Source organism: Anoplopoma fimbria, chromosome 16 (genome assembly GCF_027596085.1).
Source record: "Anoplopoma fimbria isolate UVic2021 breed Golden Eagle Sablefish chromosome 16, Afim_UVic_2022, whole genome shotgun sequence".
Classification (NCBI taxonomy): domain Eukaryota; kingdom Metazoa; phylum Chordata; class Actinopteri; order Perciformes; family Anoplopomatidae; genus Anoplopoma; species Anoplopoma fimbria.
The window spans coordinates 16,264,117-16,280,294 of NC_072464.1; the positions used below are offsets into that span (position 1 = coordinate 16,264,117).

Below are 16,178 nucleotides of genomic sequence, written 5' to 3' on the forward strand. Positions count from 1 at the left end.
ATAAATCAGCTACGATTAAAGCTGCACATTATTCATAAAACAAGTTCACTCGACCCAACAAGACCATGCAAATAAACCTTACTGTCTAACGTAAGCTCAACATTACAGTGAAGCAGTAGGGCTTCTTCGTCAAGTTCTTTAAAAGTATGAAAATGCCAAAGTCAGGGAGGAAGATTCCCATTGGCAATTGAAAGATCTTGACACAAACGACTTTTACAGAGATAAATGAGGGTAGCAATAGTGACTGCATATGATATACTGTACATATCAGTGCCTTAAACGACATGTTTCAAAAATAGTTATCAAAAAATTCAATAATTCAGATCTTTTTACACAAAACATTTTCTCTAGCTTATACAAGGACACTTATGGCCAGTTTACTGACAACAGTTCATTAAAAGGAAAGAATACCATAGTACTGCTGATATAACTCATGAAACCCTCCCATCAGTTCTTCATTTTAAATTACTAAATTTAATTTAAAAATTCTCAATGAACAATTCATGGGATAAAATTGACCAAAGCAGGATTACTCATCTGCATTGTGCTTTCAATAATTGCTTACAATGATATGGGCAGCTAAGGAAATATTTCAACCACAACACTTATTTTGTGTTATACTCCACCCAAAAGGTATTTAAACTGACATGGATTCAAGCTGACCACAGCTGTTGAGGTTAAATACTTGGTAATAAAAAATTAAAAAAAAGACAGATTTCAGGTTGAGTATTACTTTAAGACCAAATAAACATTATCTGGGGTTGGGGGTGTTTTCATTACCAACAGTTTTATACAGTAAATCCCATCATAATGCACAATCAACTGCATTCACTTACAAAAAGTAATCAAAATTCACGTTAACCTGTCATCAATGAAATTGTCAAAGTTTAAATTTTCTTCTGATAACAGAGGTGAGATATATACAAACCTCAGAGAGAGAAATGGATTCATTATTGAGTGTAATAAATGCTGGAAAAACTAGTTCATGTGCCTTCAGCTGACAAAAAAAAAAAGTGTCTCTTGCACAAGTCTGGTCTCTCTATTGACACAAAGAGTTCTTCTCTGAACATAAAAATATTTAATGTATTTACAGCAGGATATTTTCTATACATTCTAGTGGGAATGTTTCAATGAGGAAAAAAATAAAGCATTTGATGATTAACGGGGGTGCTGTCTGTCCCTGATTGTCCGCAGAATTGTAACAAGAGGGAGTTTAACATCAATTATCAAACCTAATTTGACGGTGCATATAAAAACAGTGTCTTACACAATAGCACCTAAAACATCACACATACATGAGCACATGGAAGTCAATCTCAAAGCCCAGATGAGATCTCACTCAAATGCTTTTTTTTTTTTTTTTTTTTTTTTTTTTTTTTTTCTTCAACAAGGCCTGGACAGATGTTGATTACTATTGAGTTTTGAGCAAACAGTGATCAGAACTAGATGTCTGAAACATGATTTTGTACTCGTATACACATACTGCACAGTCAATGAAAACGCCTTTTAACCTTCAAATCAGATAATAGTTTGAGAATTGAATTATTTCTGCTGAAATTCTAAAATAATAAAGTACGATGGGTAAAATGAAATAATGCTCCCAGATGTCAACATATTGAATATGTTCATAGCTTATGTGTTTGTTGTTGTTATTGTGCAAGTGGAATAAGTAGCCTTAGAGCACTGACTAAGAAGAAACTGAAATACATAAAACAGGAATGAGTAAAAGGAAAACCTGGAATAAAGAAAAGAAAAGAAAAGAAAAGAAAAGAAAGGCACATTTGCAGAACTAATGAAAGTGGAAAAACCAAGCCCCTCATTTCCATGTGTACTATCTTTCTTAATATAGCCTAAATAAAACTTTGAGTTTCAATCAATACAAGTGGGTCTAATCACATTGTTGTTTCCCCGAAACCTGTGCATCTTCCAAGAAGAACAATCAAAAGGACCATAAAACTGCAGCTACATCGGAAGTGGCGAAAGGGAACGAGCGTCGTCTTCCATTTCAAATAACCCAAATCTGAAAGTACACACTGCATCCCCCGTAGTGAAAGATTGTGCACATTGTGCAAAGATTAAGCACAATCCTAAAAAGTAATTTCATTACAACTCACTTATACTGCTGAAGGGAAATAATAACGACTCTGCAACCATTTCATGAATGCAGCGATTTGATACCTAAATCTAAATCCTTATTTTTCTTTCTGCCTCTCCTGCACTAGAGACACAAAAGTATGTGCCAAGAAATGCATCTGCAAAGGGAATACATTAAATTAATTCATTCGTTTTTGAATTTATGAGAACTGTTGTATAATTATTTGGCCATCACACCAACCAAATTAGGCCAAATCCGTCCATGGAAAATAAACTAGATTCCTTATCAGAGGAATACAATCAGTCTCCTGTAGCATTCACTACACATATCATATGGACACACTTATCTTAGGTGACAGTAAAATGACTTAGAGTGGAGAATCAGTCATGATCTAATCAGGGTGTCATTTCATAAGACAATTTAAGAGGAGTGACAGAGCTGAAATAAGAGCCTTCTAGGAGTGGACTTAAATATAACCAGATAAACAGCCAGGGGAGGTAGCTACAGTAAGAGCAAAAAAGGCATATATATATATATAAATAGCGCCTATGTTTCAATAAGTGGAAATATTGCATTAAGCAGCAAGAGTGACTTGATCAATTTTGTGCAAGGCAAACTGATTGAAGAAACCTAAATTCTGTGCCAACGGTATGAGAGAATACTTCACGTATCTTGCATTAAACTTTGGTCAATTAATCTCTCAATGTACATTCTGGAGCAAGAAATATATCCGGCACAATTACAATTTTTTTTTTTTTTTTTTTTTTTTTTTTTTTTAGGGGGGGTATGCTAATTATGATGATCTACATTTTCAGTATTTCCATCTTTTAAGTTTGCACTTAACAAAAAATAATAATAAAAAAAAAAAAAAAAAAAAAAAAAAAAAAAAAAAATGCTTTGAGAAAGAGCACATAGTTGCAATGGGAGTTGATTTGGCAAAACAGGAAACATGAGATAAAGTGCCGCTGAAATTATTAACAGAAATGAATTCTTCACCCCCTCCCTTCAGCCAAAGGTTTCACCGGATGAAACATCGGGAGAGGAGTTCATTTGAGACCTGGTCTCGGTGACTCTGACTGAGGGGAACTCTGCGAAGTCTGTGCTGTGTCCTCGGAGACTTAATTGTCCATTGGCAACGGTAAACAGTGAGGAGGATCCAGATCTCGATGTCTGGAAATGAGATTTGAAGTTCTGATCGAAGGAGCTGATTTGAAACGTCTGCAGTATGCCTTGCGGAGAATCTGTCTTTTTGGAGGGCGAGACCTCCTCCAGGAAGTCCTCCTCAGCAGGGGACACAGCGGAGGGAGGGGTGGTCTCATCACCTGAAAATGAAAATGAGTGCTGGGAGTCTCCGACCAGTAATCCAAAGTTAGGTTTTTCTAAAGCGGACCTTAGAGGAGAGCTCAACCCTGATTTGAACCTGCTGGGGGAAGGAAACTGTTTCTCTGTGGAGAACAGCGGTTGACCAGCTAAGGTGGGGTTTTCGGAGACCAGGCTGAGGCTCTGGCTGGTCAGGTAGCTGTCGTTCTGGCTGGTCCTCTCCAACGCTTGCTGGAGAAACTTGGAGTATTCCTGCAAGAGGCTGACCTTCTCCGTAGCCGGCTGAGGCTGGGCAGTGGAGGCCCCGAGACTCTCGACGGGGCTGCTGTCTGAAACGTCGGAGGAATTTATGGATATGCTTGAAGTCACCTCCGTGTCGGCCACGCTGAAAGAAATGTCCGATTGCCCGTTGGCTTTGTTGGAGTAATGATCCAACAGCGTCTGAAGAACCTCGTCTGGCAACACACTCTTGTCGTGTGTCGCTTTAATCTCTGTGTTGATGGGCTGCGGCTCCAGAATGGTGGCAGGGACGATCTCCTCCATAACCGCCGACACCGCGGTTTGTGTAACAGGCGGCGGCTGAGAAGGAACGCTGCTCGTGTTCAGGCCGTAGTCCCGACTGTTGTTGGCCATCGCAGCCTGAAGATAGCGCTTCTTTTTGAGGAACTGCATGGCGTCGTCGTAGTTTGTGCTGCTGGCCGCTGGCTTTGCTGGTCCTTCTTGAAGAGTCTCAACTGACTCGAGGTCAGTGTTGCTTTCTACTTCTAGAAGGCCTTGCTTGTCCACGATTTCAAAGGTGTACTGTGTGACCTTAGTATTCTCCTCAAAGGAAGACAAAGTGGGCAGGCATGGAGGGGTTTGTTCACTGGACTGTTTGAGACTCCTCTTGGGGACTTTCTTCAGCACTAGTTTGGGAGGAATGGTGTCTTCCGATGACACGTCCGCCTCTTGGTGTTGGCTAACCGTTTCTTCAGGAAGTTCCCCGGAGTATTCGGCAATCACATACTCGTGTTTGACTTTGGAGGACACGCCGTAGAGAGGTAGACCTTCGATTCTATTCTGTCTCTGCTCCTCCTTCTCCTCCGTTTCCACGACAGCGACAGTGTGCCCATCGGTCTGGGCAGCAGGGGAAGCTACTGAACTCTTGTCGGCACACTTTTGCCGCTTTTTCTTGGGCAGTGAACACTCTTTGGCAAGAAAGGGGGGGCCCAAAGGATCTTCTTCACGCAAAGGCCCGACTTTACCAGCCGCCTTGTTGGTCTTTCTCTCTCTGTTCTCGTGACACATTCGTCTGTGCTTTAGAACCCGGTCTGTTCTGGAGAAGTACTGTGGACAGAAGACAAAAACATGTATTTTATAGTACCACTAAAAAAAAAAAGACACAATGTAGTGATAAACCATATGTGATCACTGTGTCTTTATTTTTTCTTTGCAGCTCATTTAAATACTGGGTTAACTCCGTACGTTCTGTTTACACATCCTGCCGTCCAGCACATATAAAGACCACAAATATGAGCACCAACTCAGATTGTATGCTCATTCTAATATCTGATTTACCACCATATTCAATTTTTATGTTTCTTCCATGTGCAATAATTTACAAGCAAATAAAAAAAAAACAGAGCATACCTGGTGACAGTAGTCACACTGGTAAGGCTTCTCGCCACTGTGAGTCCTCTTGTGTCTCTCCATGTGGTACTTCTGGATGAACCTCATCCCACACTCGTCACAGCGAAAAGGCTTCTCACCTAAACAAAAAGACAAGAAAGGAAAAAAGAAAAAAAGAAAAGACTCACTTGAGACTAAAATTAAACAATATAAAAATGCATACCAATTGGATTTATTGTTCACTCACCGGTGTGGATCTTCTCGTGTCTCTGGAGGAGATATTTCTGAATGAAGCGCATATCACATTGGCTGCACTGGAACGGCTTCTCACCTGGAGTTTAAGTAGTAAACGTCAGTATATAGATGAGAATATAGATGCTGTACTTCATGTGATACTCAGGGCAACTTTTTAAATTTAGCTCTGCCCTTCTTTTCATCCACTGTCAAGACTTGATATCTAATTTCAAAAGCAAGAAACGAATATGATGGCATTTAAAACCATGACCAAGTAATTCATACCCGTGTGGATGAAGACATGCCTCTGTAGATGGTAGTTGGTTCTGAACGCAGCGTTACAGTGAACACAGACGTGACACTTGGGGCTTTGCATGCCCAATGATTCCTCATCATTGATGCTGAGAATCTGCAAGAGAAAAGTGAACAAAGACATATTAGTATTTGATTAATTCTTACAGTCGCAGATTTGAATATTATTTCGGAGATAAAATGAACTAGAACCTTTGCAGGTGAACGCTGCTTCCTCTTTTTCTTCTTGGGACAAACCATCAGATCCTTAACTGCTTTTTTGTCTTTCTTTATCTGGACCCCTGTATCAGATGACTTCAGTTCTTGCTTGATGCTCAACTGTAAAAGATAGGAAAGACATTTAACAAGGCACATGACCTACTTTAAAGCCCACCCACTCATCTGGCAGCTTATCAGGGTCAGGCAGATGCAGTGGGGCAGGTAGAGGATAATCAAACAATGTGAAGGGACCTCACCACAGAGCAGCTTCTCCTCTACAATTTAAAAGGTGATATATATGAGAATGGAACCTGGACTAACCAGTGGAGCAGGCTCACATGCACTAACAAACTAAAATCACATGCTTCCGGCCCACCTATGTCAACAATGCAAGGAGCAGCATCGACTTCATTCTCTAATGAGACAGACATTACTCCTCTATCTCTTTACATAGTAGATAGTTGTTTGCTGATATATTAATGCACTTAATATCAAATTTAGCCCCTTTCAGAGGACAGCTGGTTGGGTTCAAGCATCCTCTGGGTGACCCCCCGAACGGAAACCTCCGGAGAGGTCATAGAAAACCTAGGAGATGCTAAAAAATCCCATATTTCCACTGGCCTCGGAAGCATCTGCAAATCTCCCATATGACTTTTGATTAAATGATAATGATCATGTTGCCATGCTCCAAGATTCAACAAGTCATTTGGCGAGTAAATATGTTTTTCTTACCGACACAGATAACGGCCAAAACTATGGATAAAACATCAAAGATGTAATGAGCTGGAATTAAGCCGCCCTAAGCCTGATTCTGTGGCTCGGTTTGGGTTATCCTCGATGTTTACACTCGCAGTATGAAAATGTATTTTAAATTTACATATTTACGTACTGCATTCGTATTATTTTGTAATGCGAAAATATTAAAGAAGCACAAACATTTGAGCTAATGCCTTTATCTCTGTGAAGGCTTCTGACTTTGTTTTTACTCCCAAGTGCGAACCGGGTACACAAAGGGCGTGAGGTGATCCCTCTCAACAACAGGTTTTCCTTAATGTTTAAGAAGGTCGTTTTCAGTGAAGTACTGTTGAGCGGGACAAGCTTTCCACTTCTAATATTTGTGTAATACACTTTATCTCACTGTCCTTAAAATGTGTGTGCAAGTTCATGAGTGTAACAGCAGTGAGTGGATTTTACACACACACACACACACACACACACACACAACACACACACACACACACACACACACACACACACACACACACACACACACACACGAGTGGATTTTGAGTGTTGAGGGAACTGATGTTTCATAACAAACATTGCATGGGATGACATGTTGAGACTCACTATAATGACACGGACACCATAAGTACAGTATCCACACAAATAATCCTATTGATGTATTTCTTAAGCGGCGTGAACTCACTGGCATATGAAGCAAGCAGGGCAACTTATTGGTGAGTTTTGGGGGGAAATGCACTCCCACCTCTCCTCCTCCCTCCTCTTCTCCTCCTCCTCTACCATTCTTTGTCATCTCCTCCTGCATCATCAGCTGCTCTGGAGGGATCAGGTCATGTGTGACAAGTGAGCTCCCAGTCAAGTCATCTTCTTCGTCCTCGTCATCATCATCATCATCATCATCATCGTCGTCGTCGTCCTCAGCCAACAGAGGGTGGTTGGCCAGCGATCGTTCCCCAAGTGTCATCACCACCAGTCCTCCTCCTCCTCCTCCACCGCCGAGCCCAACTCTCCCTCCTCCGTCTATTCCTCCACTGCTGCATTTCAGCAGCATCCCCTCCAGCTTGTCCTCAGTGTTCATCTTACATAGAGTAGTTCTTAGGTCTGTAAGAAGGAAAGAAATAAACAGATGACTGGACAATGGTGGCAAGCTAAATACCAAACACACGTAATGCAAGTTTGTTGTTTACGTGACATTATGTCAAGTCTAAATAATATTTCCATTGTGATTCTTCTGGGACTAATTAGGGTGGTATTAACCTACACCTCCAAGTTACCCATAAGCTTGTGAATTCCGTAGTTAAAATTGTGATGGGTACTTATTAATCTAATGTGCAAAAGGAAGCTTTTTTTTCAATTTCTGGCACGCACCCATGTTGGTACTGAACGCCGTCAAGAACAATTCAACAACAGCAGCTATGGCTTAGTTAGGATAAGTTTCCCTGACTCTAGGAAGGTGGTCTTTAAGATACTGTTGCTTTAAACATAATGTATATTCTAGGCTCAGTAGGTTTCAGTCACCTTTTTATTACACCTAATCCCACAGATGTATGACTATCTATCTGTCTTAAAAAGCATGACACAAAGTAGAACTCTTCTCAGTAATGCTTCTGGGCCAGCTGTTGTTTCTGTGATCTCATCTTCACGTTACAAAATGTACTACACAGTGTAAAGTGATAGCACGCACAGTGGGACAGCTCACAAGGTTGTAAAACTTGAAATAATGATTTTTCTAAGCCCAAGCCATAAAAAGTTTGCAGCAGTTTGTAAAGGTTTACGTTTAAGGGTCTTCAGTTTAGACACAGGTAGATATTGGAAAACAATATTTCCTCCAAATGTCAATCTACGGTGACAACCTGGTGTTTAGTGTCGTCAGATAGAAACCCAGCTGTTCATGTCTCTGCTGCAACGCTGCACAGGTGTTGCCCTCACTTGGAGACACACTTCTGCAAGACCTCATTAGTTATCTGGCAATCACTTGATCTTAAAGCGCTAATGCTAACGCTAGCTAACGTAGCACTTGTGCACAATTTGGTATCAGCTTTGACAATGTAGCTAATAAAGACCTTCTACTAGAAACAATGAGGCAGTTCAGTATCTGTCACGGCTCACACAAACACCAACAAACACTCAGGTCCCATATGTAAACACACTCACTGTGGCACTTAGGTCAAGTGGGTTAAGTCTCTTGCTAGCCAGCTAGCTAGCCGCGCTTGTCAACGCAGCTAACGTCAAGTAGTTAGCGAGACCGGAAGTGAGGACGGAAGCGATGCAAAGGCGCCTTCAAAATAAAAGCTCGTTCGCCGCTTAACTTGGAACGCACTGAGAAATATAACTTTTTAAATTCTACCTCATAAACAAATTGTCCGTGGAAACATATGGACCCTGGCACTACAATTGTGGGATATACATTAACAAAACACATTTAGGGTCCACATTTGGATTCTGTTTTTTACTGTTTTTTTTTTTTCATTATGGACCCTGGCACTACAATTGTGGGATATACATTGCTCATTTGCTTATACTTTTGCATTTTTATATTTCTGTGTAAAACATAGTTAATGTTTATCCTTTTTTCTTCTTGGACCTCCTTGATTTCTTTGTTTATTTGTCTGTTTCTGTGTATTATTGAGCGTAAGTAACCGGAGTCAAATGCCAATAAAGTAAAATACAACAGTTATAATAGTTTCTGTCTGTATATATAATATTTCAGTTACCGTGGATTCTTTAGTTTTTTTATTGCTCATTTGCTTATTTATAATACTTATTTTTGATCTTGTTTTATTTTTACTATGTCTCTTGTTTGCACTATCCTCTATGCTGCTGTAATCCTGTAAATTTCCCCACTGCGGGACTAATAAAGGATTATCTTATTTTATCTTAGCGTTGAGTACAAACCACTCTCATTTGCAATATTTCTGGATCTAAATCTAAAGTCAATTTACAATCATTAAAGAGTCATGGGTTTTTTTCTCGAAACCACAATACAGTCCACGCCAAACTTTAAATCTAATTCGTTGTCATACCTGCCTTGTATGATGAAACATTAAAACAATCGCGTCACTAAATTATCTACTTATATTTACTATATTATCATGCTGACCAGCCCCCCCCCCCATGTGGATATACTGTACATTTTTATTTTTTTTTATTGTATAATATGTTGTATTTATTATGTTTCTATGTAGTTGAGCTGCTGCAACACCCGAATTTCCCCATATATATGGGTAAATATACTTATATTTACTATATTATCATGCTGACCAGCCCCCCCCCCCCCCCCATGTTATACTGTACATTTTTATTCTATTTTATTTTTATTGTATAATATGTTGTATTTATTATCTGTTTCTATGTAGTTGAGCTGCTGCAACACCCGAATTTCCCCATATATATGGGTAAATATACTTATATTTACTATATTATCATGCTGACCAGCCCCCCCCCATGTGGATATACTGTACATTTTTATTTTTATTCTATTTTATTGTATAATATGTTGTATTTATTATCTGTTTCTATGTAGTTGAGCTGCTGCAACACCCGAATTTCCCCAAAGGATCAATAAAGAATATAATAATAAAATGCTTTACTTTGAAGGCGGTTGCCGGAAGTTCTACTTTACTTTACGTCAGCTTGACACACGTTTACGGCCTGTTTGCAGCTACTTAGTTAGCTCCTAAGCAAGTTGCTGCAAACAGTAGTCCGTGTGTGTACTAGTTGCATACAGTTGACACCTCACCTGCTTCACATTATACCTGCGGTGTTCAGTGATACATTTTTATCTCGCATTAAACGACATACAAGGCACAAAACACAACTTTTGTTTGCACGTTTTCACGCAACTTGCTTCCTCAGCCACTCTGCTCAGTAGGCCACAATGTTATTGACGGCTGGTGGAGCTAAGACAAACAATTACACACGTCTGAATAGTGCACAGGTGATCTGTCAACCATTAGAGCAGCATTGTTGCTTCTTACCTGCTGTGCGTCTTAAACCCGTTTAGCTGTCATGATTGTTATGCAAGACTACAGTGTAATGATGGTGTGCGGAATAACCAAATACACCATCACATTTCATGAGAGCTTGGATATATTTTTATTTTTGTGGATATTTGTCGCCATCTAGTGGTTGACATGTGTTAGTGCGGATCAGTGCGCTCCTGGTCGCTGCTGCTGGTTATGTTCCCTTATACGCTTTGGTTTGGCGACCTACAAAAAAGATCTATAATCATAATGTCTTAATGTCATTTATTTTTATAATATTGTTTTGCCTCTTTGAAATAGTCTACTCTCTCTAAAAAAATCAAAAAAAATCAATGTATGGTTAAAGTCCTTCATTCCTGCTCTATCTGCCATCCCAGTAGACCACAAAACAAAACACTAATAAATCTGTGCAATACAAATACACTGTGCAATACTATAACTATAAATATTCTGTCTGTATTTATAAGATTTTTTTTTTGTTATTGTGGATTTTTAATTTTTCTTACTTACTTATTTAAAATACTTGTTTGTTGTTTCTACTATGTACCTTGTTTGCACTATATCTATGCTGCTGTAATCCTGTACATTTACCAGCTGCGGCACTAATAAAGGATTATCTTATCTTATCTTATCTTATCTTATCTTATCTTATCTTATAATTATATTAATAGCTTGTAGACTACAGTGGCTACAATATGTAGTCAGTCATCTGATAGAATCAATGCAGACATAAAGCACGGCTTTATAAGGTTAGAGGCCACATGGAAAATCAGTTTCATGCAGTCATGTGATGTGATGGGATGTTTGTATGCTTATTTCCGGATGGTTACAATAGAGTACTCATTTGGCATATGTTCTTGCCTGAATTAAACTACGAAAACGAAGCTGATTTTCAAATTTTGCTGGCTGATAATAGATCATAGAAATCAGAAAAGTGCCCTAGTAGGTTCTGCATATAGTCTATAAAGCAGAATGTCCCTACAATAAAACAAAAATGTAACCATGTTATATTCAATAGTTAATCTCCTGCATCTATTTTGCTTTCACACTGTGGCTTTACAACCGTTTTATATTACATTTCCAGTCCATCTGCCCTTTTTTTAATAGGGATTATCGTGCAATTAGTTCTTGTTGAAATGGTGCGTTAAGGGACCACACATAAGTAGCAACCTCATAAGAATTATCGTATGCAAAGTAGCAGCTAAGGGCAACCGGCTTTAATGCATGACCCCCCCACCCCACCCTGGATTCATCTATTAATCCTTCGACTGACAGCTCTGACACAAAAAGGGATGTTGAGGGTCGTGATGAAATGATAGCCTGTCATCACACACACACACACACACACACACACACACACACACACACACACACACACACACACACACACACACACACACACACAGTCCGCCGTGAGGAATACTAATCAACCTGTTTGCCGTCAAGTGCAACTTCTCCATTCAGTGTCTAGAGATGTCTCTGCTGGATTCAACCCAACACACCTGCACCTGCTGAACACTATCAACGAACCGTGACTCTTATCACTCCTGTGTGTGTGTGTGTGTGTGTGTGTGTGTGTGTGTGTGTGTGTGTGTGTGTGTGTGTGTGTGTGTGTGTGTGTGTGTGTCCCCATTGTCTCTGTCTCTTCTGATGCACGACATGCATCCACAGAGAGTGGATCTGGGGACAGACATCTCACTCCTGCTCCGCTTCTAGCAAAGGGAAGCCCCCCCTTTGCTCACACGCGTTTTTGCGCGCCTGGATCACCGGTAGAGATCTGGCGTGTGGACGTGCGTCGGGCTATTAAATGTGTGTTTTCGCGCACGACAAAACCCCCTTGCTCCATCACCTCAACAGTTGCTACCGGAGCGGCAGTGAGGAGGAGGAGGAGAGGTGGAGAGCAGGAGAGATAGCAGACTGAGGACGGACGGACGGACGGCCCCACGCCGCTCTGCCCGGCTCTGCTCCTGACATGCAGTCGATCATCTCTCCGGTGACCAAGGCCATCCTAGTAGCGCTCTTCATCTTCGCCATACTACTCATCCTGTATGTGATCCTTTGGTACATTTGCAGAGACGTGGACTGCGACCACGGCATCTGAGAGGAGTCCAAACGGGAATAACGGGGGTTTCACAATGGGGCGCACCGAGGAGCCCGCAGAGCCCAGGGTCACCCCGTAAGTCTGCATTTTTGTCTTTTTTTTTAATGTGTATATGTGTTTCTAGGTTATCTGTGAATGCATGTGTGTAGCCTATGTGTGTGTGTTTCTTTGTACAAGCGCGCTTTCCTGCCGTGCGTAATTGTTAAATGCGCTCCGGTCAGATCTCCACCGGCACCGGGTATCCCAAACCATGAATGAGCAGAGAGCCCCCCCAAATCTCTTTGACTTGACAGTGGGATCATCTATCAACAGCCCCACCAGGCTTATGTATCACAGACAGTGGATTCTCAATGTCATCAAGAGGATATCGAACTGGTGTCGAACAGGACACAGTGCGGGTCTCTCGGTTAATGAAGTATATGAGGATCACCGGTTGACATTGCGGTAACCGGCGTGTGTGTCCCTAAAGGTCAAGAACATAAAGTGTTTACATCAGGCTGCCAGTGTTGTTTTGTCCTCCTGCTCGTTCTCTGCCTCCTCCGGTAGATATCTGCAGCATTAGTTCATGTTCAGTTCATCCTAGTCTCTGAGGATGCTCCCACATTGGCATTTTTTTTTAATACATCCAACGAGATAACGGGATTATCTCTATTGGCTCCTGTGAGTCTTATTTATAATCTGTTGTGTGCCATGTTTGGACTCCTTATCATGAATACGGCGTTAATGCTTTTACGCACGGCGCATTTAAATTCCCCCATGACACCAGTGAGCTTGTTTAACATGCTGTGTCCAATCTTAGTTTAGAAAAGATGCACTTACATGTAAGGTTCTCCCGCACACACACACACACACACACACACACACACACACACACACACACACACACACACACACACACACACACACACACACACAGCATTGGCCACGCTTAATGAGGGACTTCTCAATATTGCAGGCACGTTGGCCACCAATGCCTACACGCTGTCACATGGTCCACAGAGCTTTTAAACATGTGAGATATGATAAGGTGCCATTGTTCATCTGGGTCTCAAAGCATTTTGTTTTCATCCTCAGCGACCCAGAACCAGGGAAATGAATACATTTTGCACATTCTAAAGTGGATAATGTGAAGGACACACCAAGGACATGTTGCTTTTTCAATGTTTTTTTGGGACATTTAAGCAGGCGGACGCATACCAACACCCAGGTTTTTTATGTCTTTATTTGCACAAAAGAGTTCAATCATCTTTATAAATTACATTTACGTTACACTTCTTGATGGGGGAAAAGCGTGACTCGATCCCTTATAAAATATTACTGATTGTTGAATGATATTAGCTGACTGCAGCCCACGCTGTAGTTGAGCCACATTTTTATGGAACAGCACATCCCTATTTTCCACCTTAAACACCTCGGAGGATTTAGAGTGCCGAGCATCTCCCCTCACTCACCGAGAAAGTGCAAGTTTAGGCTTAAAATTTTTAAAACCGTCTTATACCACGATAATATTTAAAAATCCATAAGCAGCCTGGATGCAGCCATGAGGAAGGAACCCCTGCCGCCTCCTAAACCGTTGTGTGCTTCTCCCACGGAGAAGAGGAGAGAGTCTGGTGGGATGACAGATGCCCTCTTTGACCGGACTACAAAATGATTGCTGTCAGCATGAGTAGATATGAAAGCAGCCTGTATACCCCTCAACCCCCCAACACACACACACACACACACACACACACACACACACACAGACTGTAAATGACAGCCCCGACTCTAGCAGCCCCAGTTATGACTTAGCGCGTGAGAGAAAGAGAGCAAAAAGGTGTATGGCAACTGCCTCAACTGTGTCTGTCTGTTTAAACTGGTGCCCTGGATTCTCTGTGTGTGTGCAAGTGTGTGTGTTAAGGCAGAAAGAAGGGGAAAAAGCTGTGTTTGAGCGACTGTGTATGTTTGTGCAGTTTGTTAAAGAAGAAAGGCGGTGTGTGTGTGTGTGTGTGTGTGTGTGTGTGTGTGTGTGTGTGTGTGTGTGTGTGTGTGTGTGTGTGTGTGTGTGGTGCGTGCATGCCAGCGTGGGAGGGGGTTAAACACTGACATGCTCCAGAATGACAGATAAAAAAAAAAGAAGTGGAGCAGGGAAGGCTCAGAGGGACTCAGCATGGGAGACAGGTGTGTGTTTGTGTGTGTGTGTGTGTGTGTGTGTGTGTGTGTGTGTGTGTGTGTGTGTGTGTGTGTGTGTGTGTGTGTGTGTGTGTGTGCGTGCATGCCTTTGCATGTATACATAAGCATGACTGAAATTGAGTTAAGTTTATTGAAAATGTTTTGGTTCATTAAATACATGTATTGTACTAACTGTGTAACGGCAGAAGTAAAGGTTTAATTATAGTGTGTAACCTAAAAAGTAAAACATTAATGCACACAATAACGAATATAATGACGCCATAATGACATTGAACAGATTTTATGCAACTTTTACAGCCGTGAGAACTTGATTCATCTTTTTTGTTATTAGTGTCATACAAATAATTTATACCACAAAAACATGATGCTATGTGGGAAGCACGCACTGTTCTTTCAGAATGCTTGAATGTTAATACACCTTGATAGATCCAAATTCAATTTAGACTGAAGTCATAAAATATGTAGTGATAAAAGTAAATTATTGAAGCCTGAGGCTGTGGAGAGGGGATTTGTTATCATATTCTGTCCTCAAACCGTCATAAACTGCATATGACAAAGACTGTATGTATGAGTGTGTGTGTGTGTATGTGTGTGTTGCCATCAGCCAATCATTATCACAAATGATTTATGATGGTCGTAAACATAAATATGATCAAAGAAGCTTCACAACATCAAACTCTGAATGTGACTTTAATTGTCTGGATTTTCTATCTGGGTTGCTGAGAGGTGTTGAAGGTCAGAGCAGAAGCTGCAATGCAACAATGCTTTTCTTTGGCATTCACTGTGAATAACTCATAGCTTTGTAATATTTTTTCAATATATGACCTTCAAGTTTTAAACACACTGCAAACACCATTCAGCATACTGATGATTCATTTAGATCACACATACTGTATCTAGCTATTAACAACGTCTAGATACTAAAATTAACTAAAATATTATGTACATGCCTGATGAATAATTTAACTGATTTACAAAATATAAAATCAGAAAATGAAACCTAAAAGTTGCAAAGCTTTATGTTTCTCACATTAACAACTTTTCTTGCTTGGAGGTTAGAGGTCAGGGTCAACTCCAGAATAGTACTGGAACTGGAGTTTCAGGGTTTTGCTCAAGGACACTTCAGTACACTTAATGGCAAAATGACTTGAACATGTCTCGCTGAGTAACAGCATGGTCTCCTAGCTGTAGGTAACGTGCTTTTCAAACAGTGTTGAATAATAGTTAAACAATGTTGAATTATTCATTGGACTCCCAGTAGGCTGCATTTCCCTGAAGGATACTCTGCTTTTCACAAGGTAACACTCATACTAATCAAGATTTGACATTGGAATTTAGTAACCCTCACCTTTGCAGGATTTGGATAATGTAATGGGTATTTTAACCATTCAATATTCCAGTTTTTCCCTGT

General features: G+C 40.7%; 1 protein-coding gene across 2 annotated transcripts; it reads right to left on the reverse strand.

Annotated features, from left to right (window-relative positions):
* Positions 1-2,963: 2,963 nt before the first annotated feature.
* Positions 2,964-10,526, reverse strand: znf148 (zinc finger protein 148). 2 transcript variants are annotated; one of them, XM_054615620.1, is made up of 7 exons: positions 10,489-10,526; positions 7,197-7,612; positions 5,762-5,887; positions 5,543-5,666; positions 5,271-5,354; positions 5,045-5,163; positions 2,964-4,741 (listed from the first exon to the last, which is right to left on the reverse strand). In XM_054615620.1, the coding sequence occupies exons 2-7, from the start codon at positions 7,587-7,589 to the stop codon at positions 3,101-3,103; spliced, it is 2,487 nt and encodes an 828-aa protein (XP_054471595.1). In that variant the 5' UTR covers positions 7,590-7,612; positions 10,489-10,526; the 3' UTR covers positions 2,964-3,100. The 2 variants fall into 2 exon arrangements, with proteins under 2 accessions (XP_054471595.1, XP_054471596.1); XM_054615621.1 differs by lacking the exon at positions 10,489-10,526 and adding an exon at positions 8,666-8,712.
* Positions 10,527-16,178: the final 5,652 nt, after the last annotated feature.

Bases quoted from the DNA above. Each gene is read 5' to 3' on its own strand.
- znf148 (XM_054615620.1), bottom strand. From the start codon at position 7,589: ATGAACACTGAGGACAAGCTGGAGGGGATGCTGCTGAAATGCAGCAGT. The intron at 5,667-5,761 runs GTTCTAGTTCAT...TTTCTCTTGCAG, and splicing joins AGCAGCGTTCACCTGCAAAG to ATTCTCAGCATCAATGATGA. The intron at 5,164-5,270 runs GTGAGTGAACAA...CTTTTTGTTTAG, and splicing joins ACACGAGAAGATCCACACCG to GTGAGAAGCCTTTTCGCTGT.